The 25,682-nt window shown below is 37.5% G+C and overlaps 1 protein-coding gene across 2 annotated transcripts in view; it reads right to left on the reverse strand.

The window, feature by feature from the left end:
• Window positions 1-5,490: 5,490 nt before the first annotated feature.
• DYNC1LI1 (dynein cytoplasmic 1 light intermediate chain 1) overlaps window positions 5,491-25,682 on the reverse strand; it is a 33,721-nt gene continuing 13,529 nt past the window's right edge. The window contains exons 3-13 of one of the 2 annotated variants that reach the window (XM_036332852.1): window positions 24,572-24,688; window positions 23,636-23,866; window positions 21,483-21,652; window positions 19,320-19,413; window positions 16,478-16,613; window positions 15,853-15,964; window positions 14,455-14,514; window positions 14,007-14,051; window positions 11,947-12,067; window positions 11,113-11,268; window positions 5,491-6,436 (exon numbers count right to left, since the gene is read on the reverse strand). In XM_036332852.1, coding sequence (XP_036188745.1) covers window positions 6,324-6,436; window positions 11,113-11,268; window positions 11,947-12,067; window positions 14,007-14,051; window positions 14,455-14,514; window positions 15,853-15,964; window positions 16,478-16,613; window positions 19,320-19,413; window positions 21,483-21,652; window positions 23,636-23,866; window positions 24,572-24,688 — 1,355 coding nt within the window. In that variant the 3' untranslated portion in view covers window positions 5,491-6,323. The remainder of the gene's footprint in view (window positions 6,437-11,112; window positions 11,269-11,946; window positions 12,068-14,006; window positions 14,052-14,454; window positions 14,515-15,852; window positions 15,965-16,477; window positions 16,614-19,319; window positions 19,414-21,482; window positions 21,653-23,635; window positions 23,867-24,571; window positions 24,689-25,682) is intronic. The other variant, XM_036332853.1, reaches the window with a different exon arrangement.

The following is a 25,682-nucleotide window of genomic DNA, read 5'->3' on the forward strand; positions in this document are numbered from 1 at the left end:
GATCAAACATCCAGGGGCAGTAGGGATGAAAGCCTAGGTACTTGGAATCTTTGGTTAACAATTAAGCCACCAAACCTCAACTTCTAACCCATCCTTCCATTAGGGACTCAAAATCCATGGAAGAGGGGAGGGGTAACTGTTGCCACCTGCCTCCACATTTATCTTCTCTCCCAAACCTCCCTTTCTTCCTCCAGAAACAAAACAAAAAAGCTCTCAAATGAATAGAGACAAGTAGACATTACTTTGCAGGGATTGTCTACAGCCAACCAAAACTATCCTTCTGTCTTTGATTATATGCATTCTAAATGTGCTGTGAGGCCAAGCAGTCACTGATTCTAATAAAATGAGGCCACTGTGTTTTCGCCAAGGCTACAAGGATTCACTGTCCTGTCGTTCTTCAAGTCATCACCATCCCAAATGAAACACTACTGATATCTGAAATTTACTTTGAAATTTATAAAAAAAAAATCAGATGGGTTGATGAATAGAGATAGATAAAAGGATAGACTTGTGGTAAAGCAATAGCTTTTCTGTGTGTTTGAACATTGTCAAAATAAAACATCGAAAGAAAGTTATAAAAAAAAGAACACTTTGAGACAGAAGAGAAGATAAGCAAAGACTCTCAAACCTCTTGGTTTGTTTAAGGTACACTAGGGCAATTCTTATAGGGGTCTCTGCTTTTGTTTGAATCACCTGGGAGTTTAACTAAAAAGATTCTTAGAAATCCAGCCTGGCCATTGTGGTTCAGTGGTTGAGCATTGACCTATGAACCAGGAGGTCACAGTTCGATACCCGGTCAGGGCACATGCCCAGGTTGCTGGCTCGTTCCCCAGTGTGAGATGCAAAGGAGACAGCCAATCCATTTCTCTTTCTCTCTCTCTCTCTCTCTTCCTCCCTCTCTGAAATCAGTAAAAATATATTTTAAAAAAGATAGAAAGAAACCCAATTCCAAAGGGTCTGAATTTGGGTAGGGCTTGAAACTCTTGTAACAAGCTCTCCAGATGATATTCGTGAGAAATCCATTCATATGGAGGAACACTCTATTTTAATGTGATCGGAATAAAACCAGTAGGTAGGAGACAGCAGATGTGCCATAACTCCCTTTGCCTTGATTGATTTGGGGTACCCAAAATTTAGACGCTAATACCCCTCCCAGTTAAAAAAAAAAAAAGTATGCATCACTTATTTTTTTTTAATAAAATAAAAGGCCAAATAAAGAATGTAGGACTTCATGAACAAACACTTGCATCAAGGAGCCCTTTTGATGGATGTGTCCCTGCAGAAAACTATCACCTTCACTAATGAATAAACAACAATGAATAATTAAATGCTGGGACTTGCCACAGTGAAATCAGAAATCTTGTTTATGGGGAAAAGGTGTATCAAATAGAAGAAAGATTCACTTAAATTTTGAAGAACATTCATTTTTCTCCTTTAATATTAAATAACTAATATTGTTAAATGCGAGAAAGAAATGTCACAAAAAGCTTAGGAAAATATATTATGATGAGATTTTATACATTCAAAAAATAATTTGGTACTACTTTTTCAGTTGAGATTTTAATTTTTCAATGGCTCATACTCAAAAATTTCACTGGCTCTTAGCAATATCAGCACAGATAGGTAACAATGTGGATACAAAACTGGGTCCTAAAGACTGTCGTACAATGAGACCATAGAAACTTCCATAAGGGACTATGTCTCAAAATAGAAAGTGATATGTACCGCAAGAGAGATACCAAGTAAACGTGTTGGGAACTCACTGCAGAGAGAAATGACTTAGGATAAGAGGATCAGCATGAGGGGGGAAGAGCTTCAAACTGGGAGTTAAGGAATGGTTTGGACATGCAGAAACAGGAAGGGAGAGGGACAACATGAGGAAGGTACTGAAAGTGCATATAGGCACAGATTATGGAGATTATTATTAAGGACAAGTAGGGAAGATCTGCTTAGGGTCAAACTTTGGAAGGCTTTCCTTTGCAGTTGAACAGGGAGGGTTTTGCGTAGGAAAGTGAAATGGCCCAAGATCTTCCTTGGGGATATTTTCCAACAGACTTGTGTAGACTGATTACAAAGAGCCAGGTAGGGTTGTAAATATTCAGGAAAGGGGGCATAGGGGTTTAAATTCAGGCTTTAGTCATGGAAACAGAGGGGATGGTTCCAAGAAAAGCTGTGGGTGATAAAATTAGTGAGATTAGACTAGTTTGTTTTATCTGAATCACATGGCAGGCCTGTGAAACCATAGATTTCTGGACCTCACCCCCCGAGTTTCTGACTCAATAGATCTCTGATGGAACCTGGAAAATTGCATTTCTAACAAGTTCCCAAGTGCTGTTGGTTTTGAGAACCACTGCTCTGCTATGACATAGGACATCGAAATAGTACTCAGTAATCCTTCCCCTTAATCCCAGGTTTGAATCATATGTCTTAATAAAAGGAAGATGCAGAACTAAGATTAGGACTCACTGAGGTTGCAGTGCCAGAGGGCTTCAAGGGGAGTCCTCGGTAAATAATTTCAAATATGCACCCGGAGCATTGGAGGAGATGAAGAATGTGGGTCATACAAACGTGAAAGGGATGAATTTCCAGAAAGAGGATTTAGGCTAGAACTTTGTGGGTGTGTGACAGAAGGTGAAGAGGGGACAGAGAAATAAGTGTTTAGAGGGCTGGAGAAGCAGCACACAAGGTAGTAGGCTTTTCAGTAGTCTACCAGTAATTACACTAATACATTTAGAGTAGTAGCTGAGTATTGGGGGGGGGGGGGGGGAGGGGGGTTCCATGGAAAGTAATCTCACAGATCGATCTGATTATGAATTCCTAACTGGACAGGTCATGGTGGGTAGTCATGCCACAGGCATATAACCTTTTAGGTTTATCTTTGTCTTACCCAAACCATGCCCATTGTATCTGTGCACCTGGGTTAACACATCTTTTAAACAATCACCCTCAAGAGAGCATATCATCTTAACTAACCTGTAATCCAATCCCCACCTTACTTTCTCCCACTTTCATGTCATCTTCGTTGTCCCCTCAATTTCAAATGCATAACAGAAGCTGCAAAGTTGTTATTCTCCAAAGCATTTGAGATCTTGCTCCTGCCTATTTGGCCCAAATAAACTCATTTTCTCCACACTGGTTTGGATGCTGTTTTTTGTTTTTTAAAGATTTTTTAAAAATTGATTTGAGAGAGAGGGAGAGGGAGAGGGAGAGGGAGAGAAACATCAATGGGCTGCCTCTTACAGGCCCCCTTATGGGGGCAGGGAGAATTAAGCCCAAAACCTGTGCATGTGCCCTGACCAGGAATCAAACCAGCAATCTTTCAAGTGCATGGGACTACACCAAACCACTGACAACTGAGCCACACCAGCCAGAGCAGGTTTGGACATTTTTTACATCGACAGTATGCCTGCCTCAATAATTTACTCATGGGACTAGTATTTAAATACTGGTATTGAAATTACCTGTATGTAAATTAAAATTCCTCCCCTGGTGGCAATAAACACATTTTGTAACACTTTTCAGCTTAGAAAGCACCCCACATCCTCCATCTCATTTATGTTCACTTATAACTTCGAGAGCTGAAGGAGAACACAGGATGTGTGATGTAAGGCAAATAAAAAGTCTTGGTTTCTTTATCAGCATTTCCAAACAACTCAGAGTGGACAAGGGCGCCAGAGAAACAAAGAGAACTTTGGCTCAGAATTTTTCCAGGGGTTACAGTTTACCAAAGCTCCTCTCCTAACTAAATTAGCCTTGAGGATAAGCAAACAAAATTATCACTCTCATTTCATTTATACCACCAGAGGGCCACAATGGCAAAGGAATGTTCATAACGCCTTTTGTTCTAGGGTTTCTGCACTCGATGCGCGTTCATTCCTGAGTAGTAGTTGGGAGTAGGGAAAGACTATGAATCACTTAGTCTCCTTGCTTCTGTGTTAGTTGTCCTTTAGTCCAGTCTCATTATGTGTGAGAGATGTAATGAAGAAAGGTGGACTCTTCTGATTTTTTGGGGAAGTGAGGGTGGGGCCCAGTTTGGTATCTGGATGACAGGGAATCCTGTCACCAGGCAACCCTAACACAAAGCCTTGTCATTTCTATATATAGAAAAGTCTTCAATTTTCCCTCAGTTGATTAAATATTATTTTTTGAAATGTGAAACACTGACAAAGGTTCCAAAAGTGAAAAAACACACAAAGAGGTACACACAAAGAAAACTTACCTTACCTACGGCTTTGGACAGTGGTTGGTTGGTGGGTGAGAGTTCTGATGAGGCACACAGGGAACAACGGGGGTGCCAGTAATGTTTTTCTTGATCATGGTATTGGTTATATGTGATCACTGTGTGGTATTTCAAGCTATACTCCTGTAACTTCTACTTCTCTGTAATGTATACTTCAAAAAAAAGCTTAAATTTCCTTGCAAAATTGGGACATAGGTTTTAGGCTTAAATATGGTAAACACAAGGTTTTACATTAGTTAAAATGGAATCTCATATAAGGAACAATTACAGTTATTTCAAGTAACAACTCAATTATTAATTTCAAGGATTTTCTAATACAACTCCAATGTCATACAGAAAAAATGAGTTGGTCTAAACATGCAAACACAGCAGCCATAGCAAAGCAGAGCTCGATACACAGTCTACAATTTTCTTTCCTTCATTAGTTTCACTTAATCAAGTACTAGTTTAGAAATATTGGTCTTTACAACACCATGATTGTACAACCCTTTCTGGACTAAAGATTTTATCAATAGCATTTTTCATCTCATGCTTATCATGCATATGTTTTCCCATGTCCTGAACAAACTAAATTTTTTCCACATTGAAACAAATTATTACCCTCATATATTTTTAGCATTTATACTCAACTATTAGGAGCCAAATACTATTATAAAACTAAAAAGATTTTACGGTTCTAATGAAAAGTATTATGTAAGCCGGTAGACGTTTTATCCTTCAACATTTTGTTGGGGGAAAAAATCTTTGGAATATGTATTTTAAAGTATTAACAAAGCCCAATTTAAAGTATAGTAACCACATTTTCCAATTATCTGAAATGACTCAATAGGTCTAATGTACAAGTGTTCTTTAGGTGAACAATAAAATGAAATTGTTCTTAGGAAGGTTCTAAAATAAGCACTGAAAACTAAATATTGAATAGAACTACTAACAGGTGTTCTGACCTCGAAGAGAGTAGCTATGTGTCAGTGCATTTGCCAAGCTTTTAAAAACAGCTTCTGTGCATTAATTAATGATAAAAGTCTGTATTTTTATCTACTAGGAATGCTGACACAGGGTTCTGCAGATCAAGACATGTGGGGAAGATGTGTTGATCAAAGTAAACTCCCAATTTAAGCAAACTTACCAGGATACTGAATCTCATGTATTCAGTCTCTTAGAAACAGGTAGAAAAATCAGAATGCTTAATAATCCTATTTAGTCAAACACTTTAAAAAACAAATTTAAATATAAGAGAATGCAACAAGGTATTTGAACCTGAATGCAGAGAATAAATACTTTATTAACTGATTACAATTGAAAGTCACAAACAAAAAAGGGGTGTATTAAGGCAGAGCCATATATATATACATATATATATGACATACATATATATGACATATATATATAGACAAATCCAAAGACTGTTACCGCTTTACATTAATAACCTCTGCATTTTTCTTTTACACATTTAGGCAGTGTGCTTTCTTTTCTTCTCACAGAAATGAATCTTGACCAATATTTTAAATTGTATTTTGATAACAACTTATAGGATCATTGATTTAGACAATGACTAGTGTATCAAATGCTATCTGATAGTTTTCTCAGCATATTCCATTTGTGGTGGTATATTTATGTTGGTGTGGAAAATTTGATAATCATCTTTTTTCCAGTAAAACTAACACATAATTTTAAAAAATGATTTTGGATAGTCTTAACTAAAATAAGCTTGGACTTCCATGTCAGTCAAATGCCCAAAGCATATTGTTTTCTGCCCTTCCCTAAACCTTCCTGTATGTTTTAAGTAGCCTTTAGAATATGATCACATGGTTTAATTTCAGATCTATAAATTTTGAGGTTTTCAAAATCCAAACTGACTTCCTTATGCAAAGTGGCAATGCAAATAGCAATCCTACATAGTGAAGAATCATTTTCTTCTGTATAGCTTCCTTTTATAAAAATGGGCAACCACAAAAAAAAAAAAAAGGTAAGTTTAGTCCATCTGACAAAGCACTGCAGCTCCCTAATTCCACTCTTGAAGGAAAAGGCAGAGGCAAGTTTACATTATCCCAGAAAACTGAATAAATGGCTTTATTTGGTATCTTCAAGAAGCTTCTCCTTCCGTAGGAGATGTTGGTGATGTAGGAGAAACTGTGACTGGTTTTCGTGTAATTCTGTCCAGTTCCGCATGAACATCTGATAGGACAGGCTTCTGGCCTACATTGAAGAAAAAGAAATGAGATTTAGATATAAGTAATAGTATCTTTTATAGCAATGTCTCTTCATTCAAGAAACTGCCAAAGGTTTCATTAATTTTATCTAGCATACTAAAGTAAAAAATATATATATAAACGAAGCCACTTTAAAATGGAGTCAGAGCTGTGGTCCCAGAGGATGCCTCCAACCTTTGAAATGTTAAAATAGGGCAAAATAACCTTTGACTGGGCCTAAAGCAGCACTGTATCCCAAACAACTGTGTGCAAAGACAACAAGAAATCAGATTGTTATAGCTACAGACTGAAAATTAAAAACATTCTTTAGAATTAGCATCCCTATGTTAGCTTATCTGTACTTATAGAATTGCCTTCTTCTAGAAGCTGACATAATTGAGCAGTTGATGGAATTGTTTCCCTTCCCTTTCTCATAAATATTCCTGATCCCCCTGGTCTTTGTCTCCTAAAATTATTTAGGTTCCTGCCTGAATTAGTGCTTCCTGAATAGCTATTCTTTTGGACCTCAAATAAATGCTATTGTCTCTCATTTGGTCTTTTATTTTTAGGTTAACATTAAGTGGCATAAACATCCTAATTTAAAAATAAATTCCCTCATTTTATTTTTTTTAATAATTTTATTGATTTTTTACAGAGAGGAGGGGAGAGGGATAGAGAGTTAGAAACATCTATCAGCTGCCTCCTGTACACTCCCCACTGGGGATGTGCCCGCAACCAAGGTACATGCCCTTGACTAGAATTGAACCTGGGGCCCTTCAGTCCGCAGGCCTATGCTCTATCCACTGAGCCAAACTGGTTAGGGCAAATTCCCTCATTTTAAATTGTAGAGTCTGAATGGAAATAAAAACTAGCACCCATCAGTTAATCTCATAAAGGTATTTTCAAAAAAGGCATAGAACAATAAGGACAGTAAAAAAGAAAATAATAAAATTTTGGAATCCAGAAAGAAGATAGATTAGTGGTAACTAAATTAGCAGTACTGAGAAACTTAATCTACTACACTGTCCATAAAAAAAGCCAAACAGTAATTCAATTTGTACCCAGAAACCTGTAAAAGGTTCAAAAACATGGTAGTTGCAGGCATTTGTGATAAGGGTGACAGGAGGTGGGATTAAAAAAGGAGAATGGGTTAAAAAGTCTGTTTAAAGATCAACAAAATAAAAAGAAACTAAACTTCATCAAAATTAAAAACTTTTGTGCTACAAAGGACACTACTAAGAAAGTAAAAGGGCCCTGACTGGTTTGGCTCAGTGGATAGAGCATCGGCCTGCGGACTCAAGAGTCCCAGGTTCGATTCCAGTCAAGGGCATGTACCTTGGTTGCAGGCACATCCCCAGTAGGGGGTGTGCAGAAGGCAGCTGATCGATGTTTCTCTCTCATCGATGTTTCTAACTATCCCTCTCCCTTCCTCTCTGTAAAAAAATCAATAAAATATATTAAAAAAAAAAAAAAAGTAAAAGGACAACCAATTCAGTGAGGGAAAACATTTGCATATCCTTTATCTGATAAGGGTCTAGTACACAGATATTTGAAGAACACTTAAAATTCAACAGTAAAACGATACATAACCCAATTTAAAAATGGGCAAAAGATTTAAACAGAAATTTCTCCAAAGAAGGTATACAAATGGTCAGTAAACACATTAAAAGATTCTCAACATCATTAGCTATCAAGGAAATGCAAACCAAAATCACAATGAGACAGGACTTCCTAGACCAGTGATGGCGAACCTATGACACGCGTGTCAGAGGTGACACGCAAACTCATATTTTTGGTTAATTTTTCTTTGTTAAATGGCATTTAAATATATAAAATAAATATCAAAAATATAAATCTTCGTTTTACTATGGTTGCAAATATCAAAAAATTTCTATATGTGACACGGCACCAGAGTTAAGTTAGGATTTTTCAAAATGCTGACACGCTGAGCTCAAAAGGTTCACCATCACTATCCTAGACCCTGGAATCTTCAGAAACACTGGGACTGTTCTAATAAAAAAGATGGACAATAACAAATATTGAAGAGAATGTGGAGAAATTGGGACCCTCATACCTTGCTTTGGGGAATGTACGTTCATAGCAGTATTATTCATAACTAGAGGCCCAATGCACAAAATTAATGCATGGGTAGGGTGCTTAGGCCTGGTCAATGATCAGGGCGGATTTGTGGGGGGATCAGCAGGGTGCTCGGGGGGGGGGGCCCCCACTGGCACCCGCCTTGGCTGCCCTGGGGACTGCAGGCTGGGAACAGCTCCTATGTTGAGCGTCTGCCCCCTGGTGGTCAGTGTGCGTCATAGGGACGGGTCGTTCCACTGTTTGGTTGATTTGCATATTAGGCTTTTATTATATAGACTAGAGGCCCGGTGCACAAAAATTTGTGCACTCCGGGGGGAGGTGCACAAAAATTTCTGCACTCCCGGTGCACAAAAATTTGTGCACTCAGCTCGGCCTGTGCCCTCTCGCAGTCTGGTACCCCTCGGGAGATAACGACCTGCTGGCTTAGGCCTGCTCCCAGGTGGCAGAGGGCAGGCCCAATCCCTAGGTGCAGCCCCTGGTCGGACTCAGAGCAGGGCTGATTGGGGAGTTGGGGCGCTGCCCCGTCATGCACAGAGCAGGGCGGATCAGGAGGTTGCGATGCCACCCTCAGTCACGCTCAGGGTAGGGACGATTGGGGGGTTGGGCACCGCCCCCGTCACACTCAAGGCAGGGTCCATGGGCAGGTTGCAGCGCCACCCCCTGTCATGCACAGAGCAGGGCCAATCAGGGGGTTGGGGCGCTGCCCCCTGTCACTCACAGAGCAGGGCCCATCAGGGGGGTTGGGGCTCCATACCCTGTCACGCACAGAGCAGGGTCGATCAGGGGTTGGGGAGCTCCCCCCTGTCACGCACAGAGCAGGGCCGATCAGGGGATTGAAGAGCTCCCCCCGTCACTCACAGAGTAGGGCCGATAGGGGAGTTGGGGCACCGCCCCCTGTCACACACAAAGCAGGGCGGATCAGGGGGTTGGGGCGCTGCACCCCGTCACACTCAAGGCAGGGCCGATGGGGAGGTTATGGCTCTACCCCGTCACACACAGAGCAGGGCCTGTGGCGGGGGGAGGGGGGGTTCGGGCACCGCCCTCTATCACCCTCAGAGCAGGGCCGATCAGGGGGTTGGGGCGCCGCCACTCTCATACTCAGGGCAGGGCCAATGGGGAGGTTATGGCTCTACCCCGTCATACACAGAGCAGGGCCCATGGGGGGGGGAGGGGGCGGGGTTGGGGCGCCACACCCTGTCACACACAGAGCAGGGCCGATCAGGGGGTTGGGGCACCGTGCCCTGTCACACACAGAGCCGCAGGGCGATCAGGGGGTTGGGGAGCACCCCCCATCAGGCACAGAGCAGGGCTGATCAGGGGGTTGGGGCGCCTTCCCCTGTCACGAACAGAGCAGGGTGGATAGGGAGGTTGTGGCCCCACCCCCTGTCACACACAGAGCCGCAGGGCGATCAGGGGGTTTGGGCGCTGCCCCTGTCACGCTGATCCTGGTGCTGGGAGGCATATTACCCTTTTACTATATAGGGTAGAGGCCTGGTGCACGGGTGGGTGCCAGCTGGTTTGCTGTGAAGAGTGTCCTGGATCAGGGTGGGGGTCCCGCTTGGGTGCCTGGCCAGCCTGGGTGAGGGGCTGATGGCTGTTTGTAGCTGGTCACACCCCCTTCAGGGTGGGGGTCCCCACTGGGGTGCCTGGCCAGTCTGGGTGAGGGGCTGAGGACTGTTTTCAGGCTGGCGGGTGACTGAAGCTCCCAACTGCTCCTTTTTTTCTTTTTCTTTTTTATTCTGGGCCAGCTTTAGCTCTGAGGCTTGGCTCCAGCTCTGAGGCCTCGGCTGCTGAAAGCAGGTATCTGGTTTGTTTGGGTTCTATAATCGAAACACTGTTTCAACTCCAGCTCTGAGATCCCGGCTGGCTGAAAGCAGGTTTCTGGGGTTTTGTTTAGCTTCTATATTTGTAACAATGTTTCAAACTGCAAGCTCAGAGGCCGGCAGCGGCAGGCGGGGAACGTTGGCTTCCTCCATCACTGGAGTAAGCAAGCCTCATGTTTGCTTCAAGCTGCCTGGCTGCTGGCCATCATCTTGGCTGGCAGTTAATTTGCATATCGCCCTGATTAGCCGATGGGAAGGGTAGCGAAGGTACGGCTAATTACCATGTTTCTCTTTTATTAGATAGGATAGCCCCAAAGTGGAAATAATATAAATGTCCATCAACTGATGAAGGGATAAAGTGTGACATATCCATACAATAGAATTTTATTCAGCAGTAAAAAAGAAATAAAATATTGAAATATTGAAACATTAAAGAACCTTGAAAACATTATGTTAAAGAAGCCATATTCATATGAAATCTCCTGATCAGCAAGTCACAGAAACAGAAATCAGATTAGTGTTACCTAGGAATTGGGGCTCCAGGGGAGGGAAAGAGTAACTGCTAATAGGTTGGAGGTTTCTTTCTGGGGAGATGAAAATATTCTAAAATCAGATTATAGTGATGGTTTGCATAACTCTGTAACTATATGAACACTATTGAACTATACACTTTAAATGAGTGAACTTCACTTCACAGTATATAAATTATATCTCCATAAGACTGTTTTATATAAAAAAAAAAAAAAAGCTCCGGTAACTATACCTGACTTTTTGGCAGATGGTGGTAAACCACTGCTTCCACCTCCAGCCCCAGTTCCAGGGCTGCCACCACCAACACTGGGGCCTCCCGGAGAACCAGTCTTTTTACTCAGCAAACTATTGAAGAAATTTGCCAGGACACCTTCACTTGTAGCTCCAGCTATAAAACAAAACACAAAAACTTTCAATCAAAACATCAGGTTTTTCTGTAAATTATTATTTTAGTAATCACACATAGAAAATGAGTAATAGACTTGAAATTTAAGAGCTGTATGTTCCAAATTCAAGTCTAGTTTGATATTAGAGGCTGGGTAACTTCTCTGATCTATTCATATAGAACAAAATATAAATAACCTTTAAAAATGCAAGATAATTATTTAAAAATTAGAATGTTATTTTAAAAAGGCCAAAGGCATATTAAACAGATATTAGTTGCTATATATCTCTTCTTTGAAAGGGGTTCTTTAAAAATATAATGTTGAAAAATATCTGCCTCAAGTACTATAAAAAGTTATCTAATTCTCCTATATGATTATCCATATAGTTTTTCATGTTAATTGCAAGTAACCTATTATTATAAAAATATGAATTTCTTCAATGACCTACCATAGGCGAATGATTAAATAAACACAAAGCTATCATAAAGCTTCCATCATAGAAATAACATATTAAGACTATACTGTAAAATGGTTTTCAGTCTAACTATGAGATTATATCTATAGAGACAAAGATTAGAAGCTATTGCACAAAAACCACTATGGTAAAAGGGGATTTTAGGTAGATTTCTTTCTACTGAAAACATACTGTGTTATTTTCTCCAAGAAAAAAAGAAATGTACCTTTCATGTTTGGATCAATTTTTTTTGACCCAGCAGGGATGGGTGACACGCTGGCAACATTGGATGACACTGATCTGTTTGGTGTTCGAGGGGAGCCTCCTGGGACTCTTGGTGAAGCATCCTATGTAATAGGAAAGCCATAATTATAAAAACTAGAAACTTTTAACTTCACAAAAGTTCTTATTACAAACTAGGGGCCCGATGCACAAAATTCGTGCAAGGGCCTTGGCCCCGGTCCCCGCCCACCACCGCTGCTGCCGCAGCCGGGGGCCTCTCCCGTGGCTCCCGCCCACTGTGGCTTTGTCCAGAAGGAAGAACATCCAGAAAGACGTCTGGTCTAATTAGCAAATTACGCTTTTATTATTACAGAAGATAGAAATTATTTTGCAACTGTACCCCATCTGTTCTTTTACACTGCAAACCACTGACAAAAACGTTTAGCAATCGTGTCCTCTGTTAATGACAGAAAAAAGGCCTGTCTTTTTCTTTGCTGTGGCCTTCCACAATTTATAAAAGCACCTGGTAATTAAATCCCAATGTTTTTAGCTCCTCTGATTCAAACAGCCCCTCTGTTCAAACTGCAAAACAAGATAAGCTACTCTCAAGGCTACATTCTTGCATTCCCCCTTCTCCACGCTGTTTTTACAATTCAGGTATAATTCACATCAAGGAGTTTCTAGTTAGTAGACAGTTCCCTCGCTCTCCTCCCCTTCAAACAAGCCTCTTTTGAACTCTTCATAACTTTTGCTCTAAGCATGCTTTACAACAGTATTTCCCAACGTGGGGCACATCCTCTACAGGGGGACAATTTGATTGTTAAGGGGGGCAATTTGAGAATGAATTATTAACAGTGAATTTTTAAATATCTTATGGTTCTAGGGGCCTCATATACAGTATATAAATATATATTGTGACATATTTATGCATTTCAGTTCTCTGTTTTGAAACTTTATTTGCTATTTTTTCATATCACTTCATATTATTTTTTTTAAACAATTTCTTAGTGATTTCTTCCTCAGTACTTCAACTGTCCTTTCATTCTTTTATTTTTTTCTTTCATGGGTGCCATGTTCTTTGGAAGCTTGTTTAGACCAAGTTAATGGCCTTTTAGGCTTCCTCCACGTGAACAGGAGTTCACTTTTTTAATAATAAGAATTATATGTCACGGGGGGGGGGGGGGCAGCAGGAGTTTAGAGATGCTTAGGTGGGGCATGGCCAAAAAAAAAAGGTTGAGAACCACCGTTTTACAGGCTTTGGGGAAAAATCTGATAAGACACCTCCCTAAAACATCTGTCCCCATCTCCTAAAAAACAAACTATATTTTCAAGACAACCTCCTTGATGTCTGCTCAACTTCAACCCAAAATCCTCCTCCCTTTCTTGACACCTAGCAACAGCAGCCATTACTCTTTAAAAGGGGAAGGTGCTTTTTGTTTCTTGCCCTGTATTGATTAGCAATGCACCAGGCCTTTCCCTTCTGGGAAAGTAAAATAAATTTCCTCTCTTCATCTCTTCTTTTGGTTGTAAATTCCTTCACTGGCCAAACCCTAACATCTTCATTATTAGCAAATACCGGAGACCCATCACATTTTAAAATACTAATTTTCCCTTCAATGGAAAAAGAAAACGTATTGAGTACTAAAGGGTGGTTACTGGCATAAGTTTGAGAGTCAGATCTGGGTTCCAATGTAGACTTACATCCTACCAGCTGCATAATGTTAGGGAAGCCAATGTCCTTCAAAGCTTCCATTTCCCCCAGTACAAAATGGGGCTAATAATAGTTCCTGCCTCATAGGGCTGTTGTGAGGATTTATAAAATAACACATATAAATGGTTCAAAACTGATGCATGATAAACACTGCAAAATAGATCTTTACCATTTAAGTCATCTAAAAGGGAGCAAAATTTATCTTTAAAAAATCTCACAAATTCCAGAAGAATTCTTAATTCATGTTTATATTAAAGCACACCCATATGAGACATGTATTTGCTTTAAAAAATAAAGAACTAAAGCAGTATGCACTGCATTTTAATAGTTTTGTCAAAATCTGTAATACTGACCACAGGCCGCCCAGCTGCAGTTGGTGGTTGCTTTGCTAAAAGGGTCTGAAAAACACAAAAGAATTCTAGGTTAGATACTCATATAACATGTACTAGTATGATTGTATTTTCTTCTACTTCTTTTTTTAATTCTCACCCGAGGATATTTTTTCATTGATTTTAGAGAGAGTGGAAGAGAGAGGGAAAGACAGAGAAGCATTGATGTGAGAGAAGCACATCTATTGGTTGCCTCCTGCACACCCCCTGACCAGGGCCCAGGCTGGGGAGGAGCCTGCAACCCAGGTACGTGCCCTTGACCAGAATCGAACCCGGGACCCTTCAGTCCGCAGGCCAACGCTAATCCACTGAGCCAAACCGGCTAGGGCTGTATTGTATTTTTAAAGAAACTACATAAAATAACAGTTTACCCAGTAACCACACTCAGTCTGTTTATGATGTAATTTCATACCTGTAGCTTCATAAGAAATACTTGGTCATCTTCTGCCATAATTTCCTTCTCATGCACAAACTGAAATGAGCAATGAGCAATGCATAAATGAGCAAGTCTAGAAGCAGTAGAAGCAGGGATATTTGCAACTTATTATTCCTAATTATACAGCAGACAGAAGAGCCATCACATTCTTATTTCAGGGAAACCAGGAGCAAGTTGCTTTTCATGCACACATGGTCTATTTTCCACCAGTTGCCAGAGTGATCCTTTTAAAAGGTTAGATCAGATTACATCACTCCTCTACTCAAACACCCCCTCCAAGCACTTTCCATCCCACTAAGAATGAAATCCAAAGTCCTTTCTGCAGCCCCAGTGAGGCCCCAAAGACCTTAACTCTGCCTTTCATCTCCTAACCCCTTGGGCATTCCTGCCTCAGGCATGTGCACTTCCAGTTCCCTTTGCCTCACCACTCTCCCCTCTTACCACGGACATTCCCTAACCATTTAACAACAGCATGCCTCTGGTCCCTGTCCTCTGTTTCTCCCCTCTGCTTAACTTGCATAGCACTTCTGACCACTTGAGAGATGGCCCATGTATTGATTTACTGTTACATCACACCCTCCTAGTTAACACCTAGCGTCTAAACAATGGCTTGATAAAAACAACTAAAACAAAGCCCAATTTGTTGGTAAAAGAAAAACTGGGGAAAACCATTGCTTTCTGATGTGTGCATTTCTTTAATAGACAGCCAAACCAAATACCACATCAACTGATTTTTCACTTGACATTACTTTTCTTTTTTTTGATTACCCACAAACAGAAGACAGCTGCCGAATGTAAATGGATTCTTAAGACTCTTAATGTATGTTAGATCAAAATTACTTTTTCTTGAAACATACAAATTCAAAGTCAGTGAGAAGTATATACAACTTTTCAGAAATGTCTATAATACCTAACTACAGAACACCATGAACTGCTTAACATGAAATTAAGATATATGAAGAAAAAGTACCTTCTGGAATCCAATTTAACGGTCATAAGAGTGATATGTAATAGTCAAGACTAAATCTGAGTTCTAGGTTAGAAAGTTCACAGCTTCTACCTATTCAAACTATTCAAGATCTACATACTCATTCATACCAATCTGTGATTTCCATTAAAATATGAACTCTGAACTAATATTTTCTAATATAAACATGCCAAAGGCTAAGTCATGACTCAGTAACTGAATAGCTGATTTATGTTCTGATAAAACAGACCTTTATTTTGAATGATACATTACCAACACCCAAATTACACTTGGAAACCCAAATTACACTTTTATCTTTCTACCTTACAATCTTAAAATTATGAACTTCCCCCTCAGTTTAAATGCAAAAGTATTGAGATTATGTGTGTATATACTAAAACTGTTACCTTTCGAACAGGTGGTTTAGTTATAATGTCTTCAAAATTATCTTCTGCTTTTAATGTTTGAAAATTTTCGTGTAATATTCCTATTTTCTTATCATTATCCCACCCCGCTGGACTGGAAAGAAACACACATGAGAAATTTTCAAGCATTTATATAGTTATTCTTTTCATTTAAGCCATGATCAGATTAAAAGGAACATTTTATGAAAATAAATTTGACCAATTATGGAAAACCAATCAGCTTTTTAAATTATAGGGCTCAAGTTATAGTTTACTAAATCACCTCCCAATTTTATTCAGATAACTTTTTAAAATCAGGTCTCAATTATATATTGGATGCTTTATGTTATATCATAACCAATTAAAGAGTAAGTAGATATACTGATATATACACTCAATAGATAGCAATAACATGGCCTTTCGAAGAGGGCTCAGGCCAGCAGTAAATCTAAAAGACAATGATAAATAGGCCAGGGCAGGTTATAAATAAAACAGTCTAGGGACAGATTCTCACCTACTCATCATGGAAAGGTCTCTACTGGTCTCACCTCAAAACTGAAAATGATGACTCACCATCAAACTGTAGCAACAATACGTGATAAAATAATATATTTAAGAGCATACTTACATAAATACTGCATCTTTTTCCACCACAACAGCAGGAATCTTATACGGAAATCCATATAGTTTCTGAACGATGTATTTATATACTAAATCTGTATTTTTGTTTTCTTTTACTGAAGTGTAAATAAGTGCTGCACCATCTGAATAGAACCATTAAAGAAATTTCTGGACAAATTCCACAAACAGGTCATAAAGTTCTTGTTCTCAGCCTAACATTCACAGCTACATGATTTATTCGTTTCAAAAATAATTTCTAAAGGTGTATTATATATGGTCATCGAAGATTTCAAAAGTATAAAATACTTAAATGCAGGCTAAAAGGCAAACAAAACATTTTATAATAAGCTATAATAAAATAAAACCAAAAGTCTCATTAAGCAAAAAAAGAAAAGGTAAATTTAGTAATACTGACACTACTACTACCTATATTTAAAGCACATGAAGAGGCAATTTCTTTTTAAAACTTCATGGAGGGGTATTATTTATCAACAACCGTTTTGTTTGCCTTTTCAACAAAAATGGTTTGCACAAGTACCTCTTACGATTTTTACTAGTTCCAAGGAATGAGGACTTTGGGGACAAAGCTCCAGAGACCCATAAAAAAGAGAAGATGAACCAATAGGTATTACCAGGAAGCTTTCAGAAATGATCCAAGGTAAAGTAGATTTCATGGCTAAAACCTGAGCTAAGACAATCTCACATGATATATTAATAAAAGCAGATCATAACTTTTACCCAAACAACATAAATCAAAAGAGGCCTGTGAAAAAAAGGGTCAGTGTGACTACTGACAATGTGGTCAGAGAGGCTATCAGAAATTCTATGACCACTGGCCATGATGTCCTGAAAGAGATGGTAACTTATGCCTGAGGAAATGCTGGGAATGGGCTGACTTCTGATCTGAGACATTCATATTTGCTAGGACATGAACTTGAAAGTGGTATTGCTAAATACTACTTAGCATAAGTCTTGGTAGAAATAAATATCATAGTCTTAAGTAAAAGCTTAATTGTGTAAATTTTTCATTAATGATCTTCCTCATGTGAACCCATTTATAATTTGAAAGATGTCTACAGCTGAAAATTTTGCATTGCAATTAAAATTTTAAAAATAAAGATGATTTTGAACTGTTGCCCTCACCCACAGACACACACACACCTCACTATTAAAGTCAACTAGCTCTACTAAAAGGTCTGTAATTATCTCAGTGGACAGCTTACTTCCTGATTACATTTCTGTATGTACATTTTCAAATAGAGCATTAATACATCTTAAAAGAGACTGTTCTCAAATTTTGTAATCTTCAAAGATAAAAAGGGCTTTATATACCTACTTTAATTACTTTCACTTTTTGTTCTCTTTTTGAAGACTCTTTATATAGACTAATGCCCTTTAATTCAACCTGACTCAGCCTTTATGTGACATGAGAAAGGGCCACGGAGAGAACAAAGTACTGAAGGAAAAAGGAAAGGGAAACTACCAGTGTTGAGTGATCTTATTCATTATTCAGCTAGGCTTTCTATTAAGTGGTCCTTAAATTAAATGTCCGTTAATGAAAATGAAAAACTACTGATACTATAAATACGTGTATATTATTTATTATTCTTACCTACTCCTAATATCATTTCTTCACTTTTCAGACCCAAAAGCTTTGGTTGCGGAATGAAACCACAAACTATCTGGTGCACAACTCTCTCCCTTTGGTGCACTCAAGCTGTGGTGAAGTTTTTGACAGTAAATTCTCTTAAAAACATTCACTCCTAACCCTCACTTTATCCTCCTTTTAGTTGTACATGTTATTAATTGGCTCATCTAATCCTTGTAACCTAGACTAGACAAGATTCCTTATGATAGGTTTTCTAACCTTGTGATGATCAAAATCACCCAGAAAGCTTTTCAAAAGTATAGATTCTCGCCCTAACCGGTTTGACTCAGTGGACAGAGCGCTGGCCTGCGGACTGAAGGGTCCCAGGTTCGATTCCGGTCAAGGGCATGTACCTTGGTTGCAGGCACATCCCCAGTAGGTGTGCAGGAGGCAGCTGGTCGATGTTTCTCTCTCATCAATGTTTCTAACTCTCTATCCCTCTCTCTTCCTCTCTGTAAAAAATCAATAAAATATATTTTAAAAAAAAGTATAGATTCTCTAGCTGACTTGTAATGTTCCCAATTAGTAAGTCTTAGATGGCACAGCCAGATTTTGAAACCACTACTTTAGATTATATGTGGAGATAACATACCAAATATATTAAAAATAAGAACAAACGAACCTAAATGTTGATCTTGCCCCACCACCCACCCAGTAAATGAATACCAATTTGGGGGGGGGGGGGCAACTGGTTTCATTTATTCAGACTCTAAAACAGAATGTCAATAGTGTAATGGCCAGCTAAAAGATTATTAATTATACTAAGAGTATTGAATTATTCTATTTATAACTGAGAATTGAACTTTAAAAAAAGATAATAATACATACTAGGTTTCATAACAGTTTCATCTCAGCATTTTAGGATATAAACACATTGGTGGTATAAATACAACTTTTTAATCAGAATGATTACAATGCATACTCATTAAAACTTTCCAAATAAGACTTTTATTTTTCTTTAGTACTTTAAACACAGCAAATCAAATTTATATACTTTAATATTTGCTTTTATATCTCAAAATACCCAGATATAAATGATTTGAGAACTAAAATGATATTTCCAGCCAGAGGCAGAAGGAACAAAGCTTATGGAATTTCTAAAGTCCCATCAATTTAATTCCTTTCCTTAAAAACAAACAAACAAACAAACAGGTAAGGTACATTAAGGTACATTGCACTAATCAATGTATTAAAAGGATACACTGTAAACAAAACTTCCGGATATGTGACTGAATAAAATCAAAATGTTCATCTTTGTAGTCATGTTCTTTCTCCAATACACTAATGGCATCACACTGTTGGGTTAAAATAATTTAAAAAAACAATACGTTAACTTTAAATAATCAAGTTTAAATATAATGATTTAAACAGTTCAATTTTGGGTGGGGGAATATCACAAAACTACCACTTTGAACAGTAGGACCTAGAATAGCAATTGCTCCTATTTGTCTAGAGACATTTAGTTGGAATCCTAAGACTAATAAGTAATTTTATTTCTTTAAAAAAAAAGCACTGAATTCAAAGCTATACTGAATGTGGCGAAAACACTATAGAGAAAGTTTTAGTACAGAACAAGACAAGTTTATAATACTTGTTAATTCAACTACTTATGTCCTAGAACAAAGTTTTTAAGATCTAAAATCTATTCTAGTTCTATAAAACACTATGTTCCCAGGGAGTCTGCATCTCTCACTATTTCCTCTTTGTTCCTCTGTTTATCTGATAACTCTGTTGACCTTCATTTCTTCTCTGGTGTCTTTTCACTCTCACTACAATTTCACCAATAGCAAAAAAAGGGGGGATTACAGGCTATTTTTTAAATGTACCGGTACAATCAATGAAACAAATTCTAAATTCTACTTGCTACAGAAAAATGTTACAGAAAAAAAGGCATGTTCAAATATTTCATCAAAACCTTTCTGAATTGAAGGTATAAAATCTAAAAATAAACACTCAATAATGCTCATTATACCTAATATTAGTTTGGGGTCAAATTTGACATGTAAAGAAATCTTTAAATGAAATAAGAGGATCTGGACCTAAGGCAAGAAGCTTAGTCTCTCTGAATCTCAATGTCTAGTTTTTAAGCCCAGTGGAACTACCATTCTTCATCCACTCCAGCACACACATTCTCCCATCCCCCTACATATTTTAAAAGCTCTTAAACTGAAGAACATCTGATGGTGCTTTAGATTCTGTGAAATATAGTAGATGATCTCTTCTGGCCTGAAAGTTCTATGCATCTATGACATTATTTAATGATTTAGGTTCCTTTAAGCTTAACAGTTTTCTCCTTTGGAAATTTATGAAGCAAGTTGTTATAATTGGCAGGAAAATATCTGCCAATAAACAACTCTTTGCCAAACAAAACAAAAACAAACCACACACAAGAGGATTCTAGTGTGACAGTTTAAAAATAGTTTTAAAGAAAAGGTATAAGTAACAATTAACTAAAGCAGGATCATCATTTGAAAAGCAGATAACAGACTTGATTTAAATGCTACCCTTCCCCAATTGTTATTGATAAATTTTGTAGTTTTTAAAGTAAAATTTAAGGTAGATTAAAATTTTTTTATCATTTTTATCCCAAAGATGAATAAATTTCATACCCTCCTTCAATTATATTTGCAAATTTTATGTATTACAAAAAATATTAATAATTTTAGATCTCGAAAGGGTTTATTTGTTCTGTCATTTTCTTAACTATTCCATGACTTACAGACAATAAAGGCATACTACTTAGGACCAAATGGTGAGAAGATAAACTTTATATGTAAATAATTTTTAAAGGAAATTTGACTTTATTATAAAGTGTATATGACAGATTAAATGAACAGAATTTTGATTTTAGCAATCCTCTCAGAACCTCTTTAATAAATAAGTAAAAAGCCCCTGATAACTGCATATTAACTTTACATAATGAGTGCTTAAAAGCCTATTTTATTTTAGGTGTTAAAAGCAGATGTTTAAAAGTCTATTTTATTTTAAGTATATAATCTTCTGATATTAGGATATCAGTATTCCAATATTTAATGTGCAAATTTATAAAAATTAATAATTAACTTATCATCTTACCTGTGTTTATTTCTTTAAACTGATTGTATAATAAAGTCTAATTGGAATTTGGGAAATGATATTCAATCACAAAGAGAATATCCAAAATAATGTTTTCTTTCAAAGAAACTATGATCAAGATCATAAAACCAGCATGTAAATATCATTCAATTATTTTAAACTATTATTTATATTTAAGAAAAATTATCTAGGAAAAATAATGTGTCAACTCCAAAAGGGGTCTGGGAAACAGAACAGTTGTTCATCCTGGGTTAATATCAGTAACAGAATCTCTAGGAAGCAAACTAACCTTTGTGCAAACTACTAGTACTGGAATGCCCAAGTTGTGTGTAAGTGTATCCGCACCCAGGGGTAAAACCACACTGTCGTCTTTGTCTTCCTGTGACATGGTATTTCTTCTCTGAGGAGAAGCTGGGAAATCTTCTCCTGGCTCTACGTATTCTTGAAAGTCTCTAATCACTGAAAATCAAAGTAAATAATTTAATACATAATTTAGAAATTGCTTTACTTCAGCAGGTAGCTTTTTCTACCATAATCGAAATATATATTTTACTAGAGTTTATACTTGGTCTTGTGTAAAAGAAACAAAAAGGGTTTGTGAAAACTATTTCAAGGACAGTACAGAAACACTGATCCCACATTAATTATTAGGAGGCAGAGTACAAGACTGAATGACTCCAAAGAGTGGGATTCAACATAGGCATGGTTTAGTTTGTGCAAATTACTTTAGGAAAGTCACAATCTAGCTTTGTCTATCTTCTCTAATTCACGAGTACTGAAAAAGGATAAAAGAAAAATATATGTGTGAGGAAGAGGGAATTCCACAATTTAAATGACAATCCTAGATGATTTTCTAAATATTAGCTTCCTTCTCTAAACCCTTTATTCAGATCTTCTTTTTACATAGGTGCAATCTTGGGCCACATTCATTCTTTAACCCTGGTGAGAATTAATGAGGTATTATCACCACTGATAAATTTTTACAACTCATTTGCAAGGTTGTCAAAATCTTCACTTAAAACAAGGTGAATGTATCAAGAGCCTAAACAATATATACTTTGACTCAGTAATTATTCTTTGAGGAATTCTCAAAGAAACAATCAGTGATTCCTATATAAGACTGGGATTCCCATATAAGACTGCTTCTCATGTTTAAAAGCAAAACAAATCTGGAAACAAATTATCCACAGCATAGGATTAAAACAGTATATGAGGGAATATTATACAGAGATATAAAGGAAGAAAGTATCTTAAACTTACATGGCGTCAAGGAAGAGGGAATCCTAAACACTTGAGTGCAGTTCCTCCAAGAACAAAGGGACATGCATTTACCCTTAGCAACTTTGGTAGCTACTACCCTTCAAATCAAAGGCTGAAATCTAACAGTGCTTCTCAAGTTTTTAGCATGCACTCGAGTTTCTGATTTAGTAGTCTGGGGTGGGGCCTCAGAATGTGTATTTTCTGACTAGCTCCCGGCTGTACTGATACTGATGCTGGTAGTCCTGGGACCACTGCTGTAGTATAAATTTGGAGAGGGGGACAAAAACCCAAGGCAATGGCCAACAGGAAAGAAAGGTATAGATTAAGAACAGCTAGACATCTTTTTCAATGATTTAGGACATATATTCTCTTAAGTTTTCTGTTTCCTTGCATATAAATTACAGTAAGTGCCAATTCTCCCCAAAAAGTTATTATGAACTAACAATAACAAAGAAAAGCAGTATTCCATTTGTATATTTTCTTAAGCAAAGTACAACATTGACAAGTGAAGCACTACTGGTGAAATTCAGAACTGTGGCAACTGGTTTACAGTTGGAAATGACCCACATCATTTTCATAATTTCCATGAAAACTTCCAATTTACATGGGCATGTACAAAATATATTATGTACTTTGTGAATAAAACCAGCTTAACATCTTTATACAGGGTATCCCCCCAAAAAGATATATATTCACTTTGAATAATTGTAAAGGCAGTGTTTATTAAAATACATTTCATTTTCAAGATGTAATAGAATCTACAGATACTGTGTATATACTTTTTGGGGGACACCCTATATTTAGGTTAACATCTTTTTAGACATATTTCATTTTGACAAGGTTGATAAGATTGTTCTGCTTATCAACAAATGAACTGCTGAAAATGAGCAGCTGAAGATTCAGATTTTTTAAATCTTGAAAACAACTTTTAAAAATGAACACATATGGCCTTTTGGCAAAGGAGCTAAGGCACCTCTATGAAAGAGTCTGCCATTATGTAGATGTTTCCAATTTAAAACTATATTAAAATCTAGCATAGCATTTAAACTGAATTTCAAAAACAGAACTCACATTGTATTTCTTTCATTAAACTTTATTCAAAGTAAAAAATTCCCAACAATTATGATTGCCAGTTAGGAAATTTGTTTTTGAAATCTATATTAATATTTCTAGACTACTCACACTTTTGTTCCATTTCTTTCATTTCTTCAGGAGGAATTTTCAATTTGTCAATATGTTCTCTAACAACACTTGCCCATTTCTGTAAAGAATCCAAAGCAGTCCAAGGCTTTGACATATCAACAACCAGCATAATTAGAGTGTCCTTCAGAGAAATGGCATCCAGTGAAAATTTCAGGAGGCCCTTGTGATACAGATCTCCATCTAAGATCCACACATTACATCTTGTTTGATCTACAACAGACACAGGAAAGTTACCAAGGCAACAGGATTAAGTTATTTCATCATCCAACTAACAATACTTGGTATTTCAGATCATCTCCACAGGAGATGCCTCTTTTGACAAAGTTCAACTACTTAGGTCATATCTACCAATTTAGTAAAGGCCTATCAAATATTCAGGGAAATGATTTAACTGCCAACATGGAACATCAGCATCCTCTACTTCATATTTCTTAATCCCAAACCACAGACTGAATAACATGTTGCTATTCTTACCAGCAGCAGATAGAGCCATGCATATTCAAGATATTATATATAAAAATGAGAAGGCAAGTGATCTATAGAAGAAAAAAATGGTTGATCAGATAAGAAAAGCTGGGGAGATGACATTTTTATGTCAAAAAATGAAAAGGAGATAAAGGGGAGTCAGCAAACAATCATGGGATACTATTATTTCATCATCTGAGTGAAAATTGATAGTCTTCAATGAGAGCAAGAAAGCTGGTCTGCACACCAGAATACATTAGGATGTTTAAAAGTATCACTATATGAATCCCAATCCCAAACCAATAAACATATGCCTAAACATAACTATTTACCGATTGGCATGACATAGTAGTACTCTTAGTGAAAAACGGCACACTCAAGACTAATATGAGCAGCAGTGCACCTTGGAAAGACTTCAGAAAACTTAGGTTACAAATAGATGATATTCACCATCCCTGTCTTCATCATGAACATTTAAGTACAAATATTCCAATCCTCTTCCTTTCTTGTACTCCTCTATTCCCTGAATTTTTCTTATTAAGCTTGTTTTCCCAGCTCCATCTTCACCTGTAAAAAAAGAACAAATCTTTTAAATTATAATATGGAACACACACACACATGCTTTCTAGTGTAAAGTGAAAAACCTAATTGGAACTAGCTTCAATCAAAAGGGTAATTTGATGGAAAATAATCAGGAAACCATAGAGTTGAAGAGGCAGACGTTGCCTCCAGGATTTTCCCTCCCGGTGTCTCTGTTCCTCTTGTTAAGTCTCTGGTTCTATCCTATTATAAATGGCTTCCTCTGTGGGTATTTTTCAGGAAGCTCAACTCATGTCATCACAGTTTAATCTACAAGGAACAAAATACTCTCAGTTTTCAGTTTGAAGAATATCAGGTAAACGCTCTTAAAAATATTAATAACAGCCCTAATCGGTTTGGCTCAGAGGATAGAGCATCAGCCTGCGGACTGAAGGGTCCCAGGTTCAATTCAGGTCAAGGGCATGCATGTACATGTACGTTGGTTGCGGGCACATCCCCAGTAGGGGGTGTGCAGGAGGCAGCTGATTGATGTTTCTCTCTCATTGATGTTTCTAACTCTCTATCCTTCTCCCTTCCTCTCTGTAAAAAAATCAATAAAATATATTTTTAAAAATACTCATTTCTATTAAAAATATTAATAACAAAACACTCATATGATTTAAACTTGGCACAAGTTTTAAAAGTTTAAAACTAGGCTAGCTATTCAATGTTTTGGTGAGGATTTTTTTTAAATTGTGACTTTATATAGTTATTAGCAATATTATGTTAATAGTAGTTCCTTGGATCTAAGGACTTATTCCTGGAGATTCATGAGTTCTCTGAGAATTTAAAAATTGTTTTCATTTTCATGTTAAGTTTTTTAAAAATTATATATATCTTAGATCTTCTGAATGACCATCTTTATATTTAAATGCTGCAACAAGACTGCCGTACCCACCTCTGCATTGGTATTTATAACCCTACTGTGCCAAGCTGAGACAGAACAAGCATGCCAAACTAAAAAAAAAGTGTCATAGAGCTG

Source organism: Myotis myotis, unplaced genomic scaffold (assembly GCF_014108235.1).
Source record: "Myotis myotis isolate mMyoMyo1 unplaced genomic scaffold, mMyoMyo1.p scaffold_m19_p_13, whole genome shotgun sequence".
NCBI lineage: Eukaryota > Metazoa > Chordata > Mammalia > Chiroptera > Vespertilionidae > Myotis > Myotis myotis.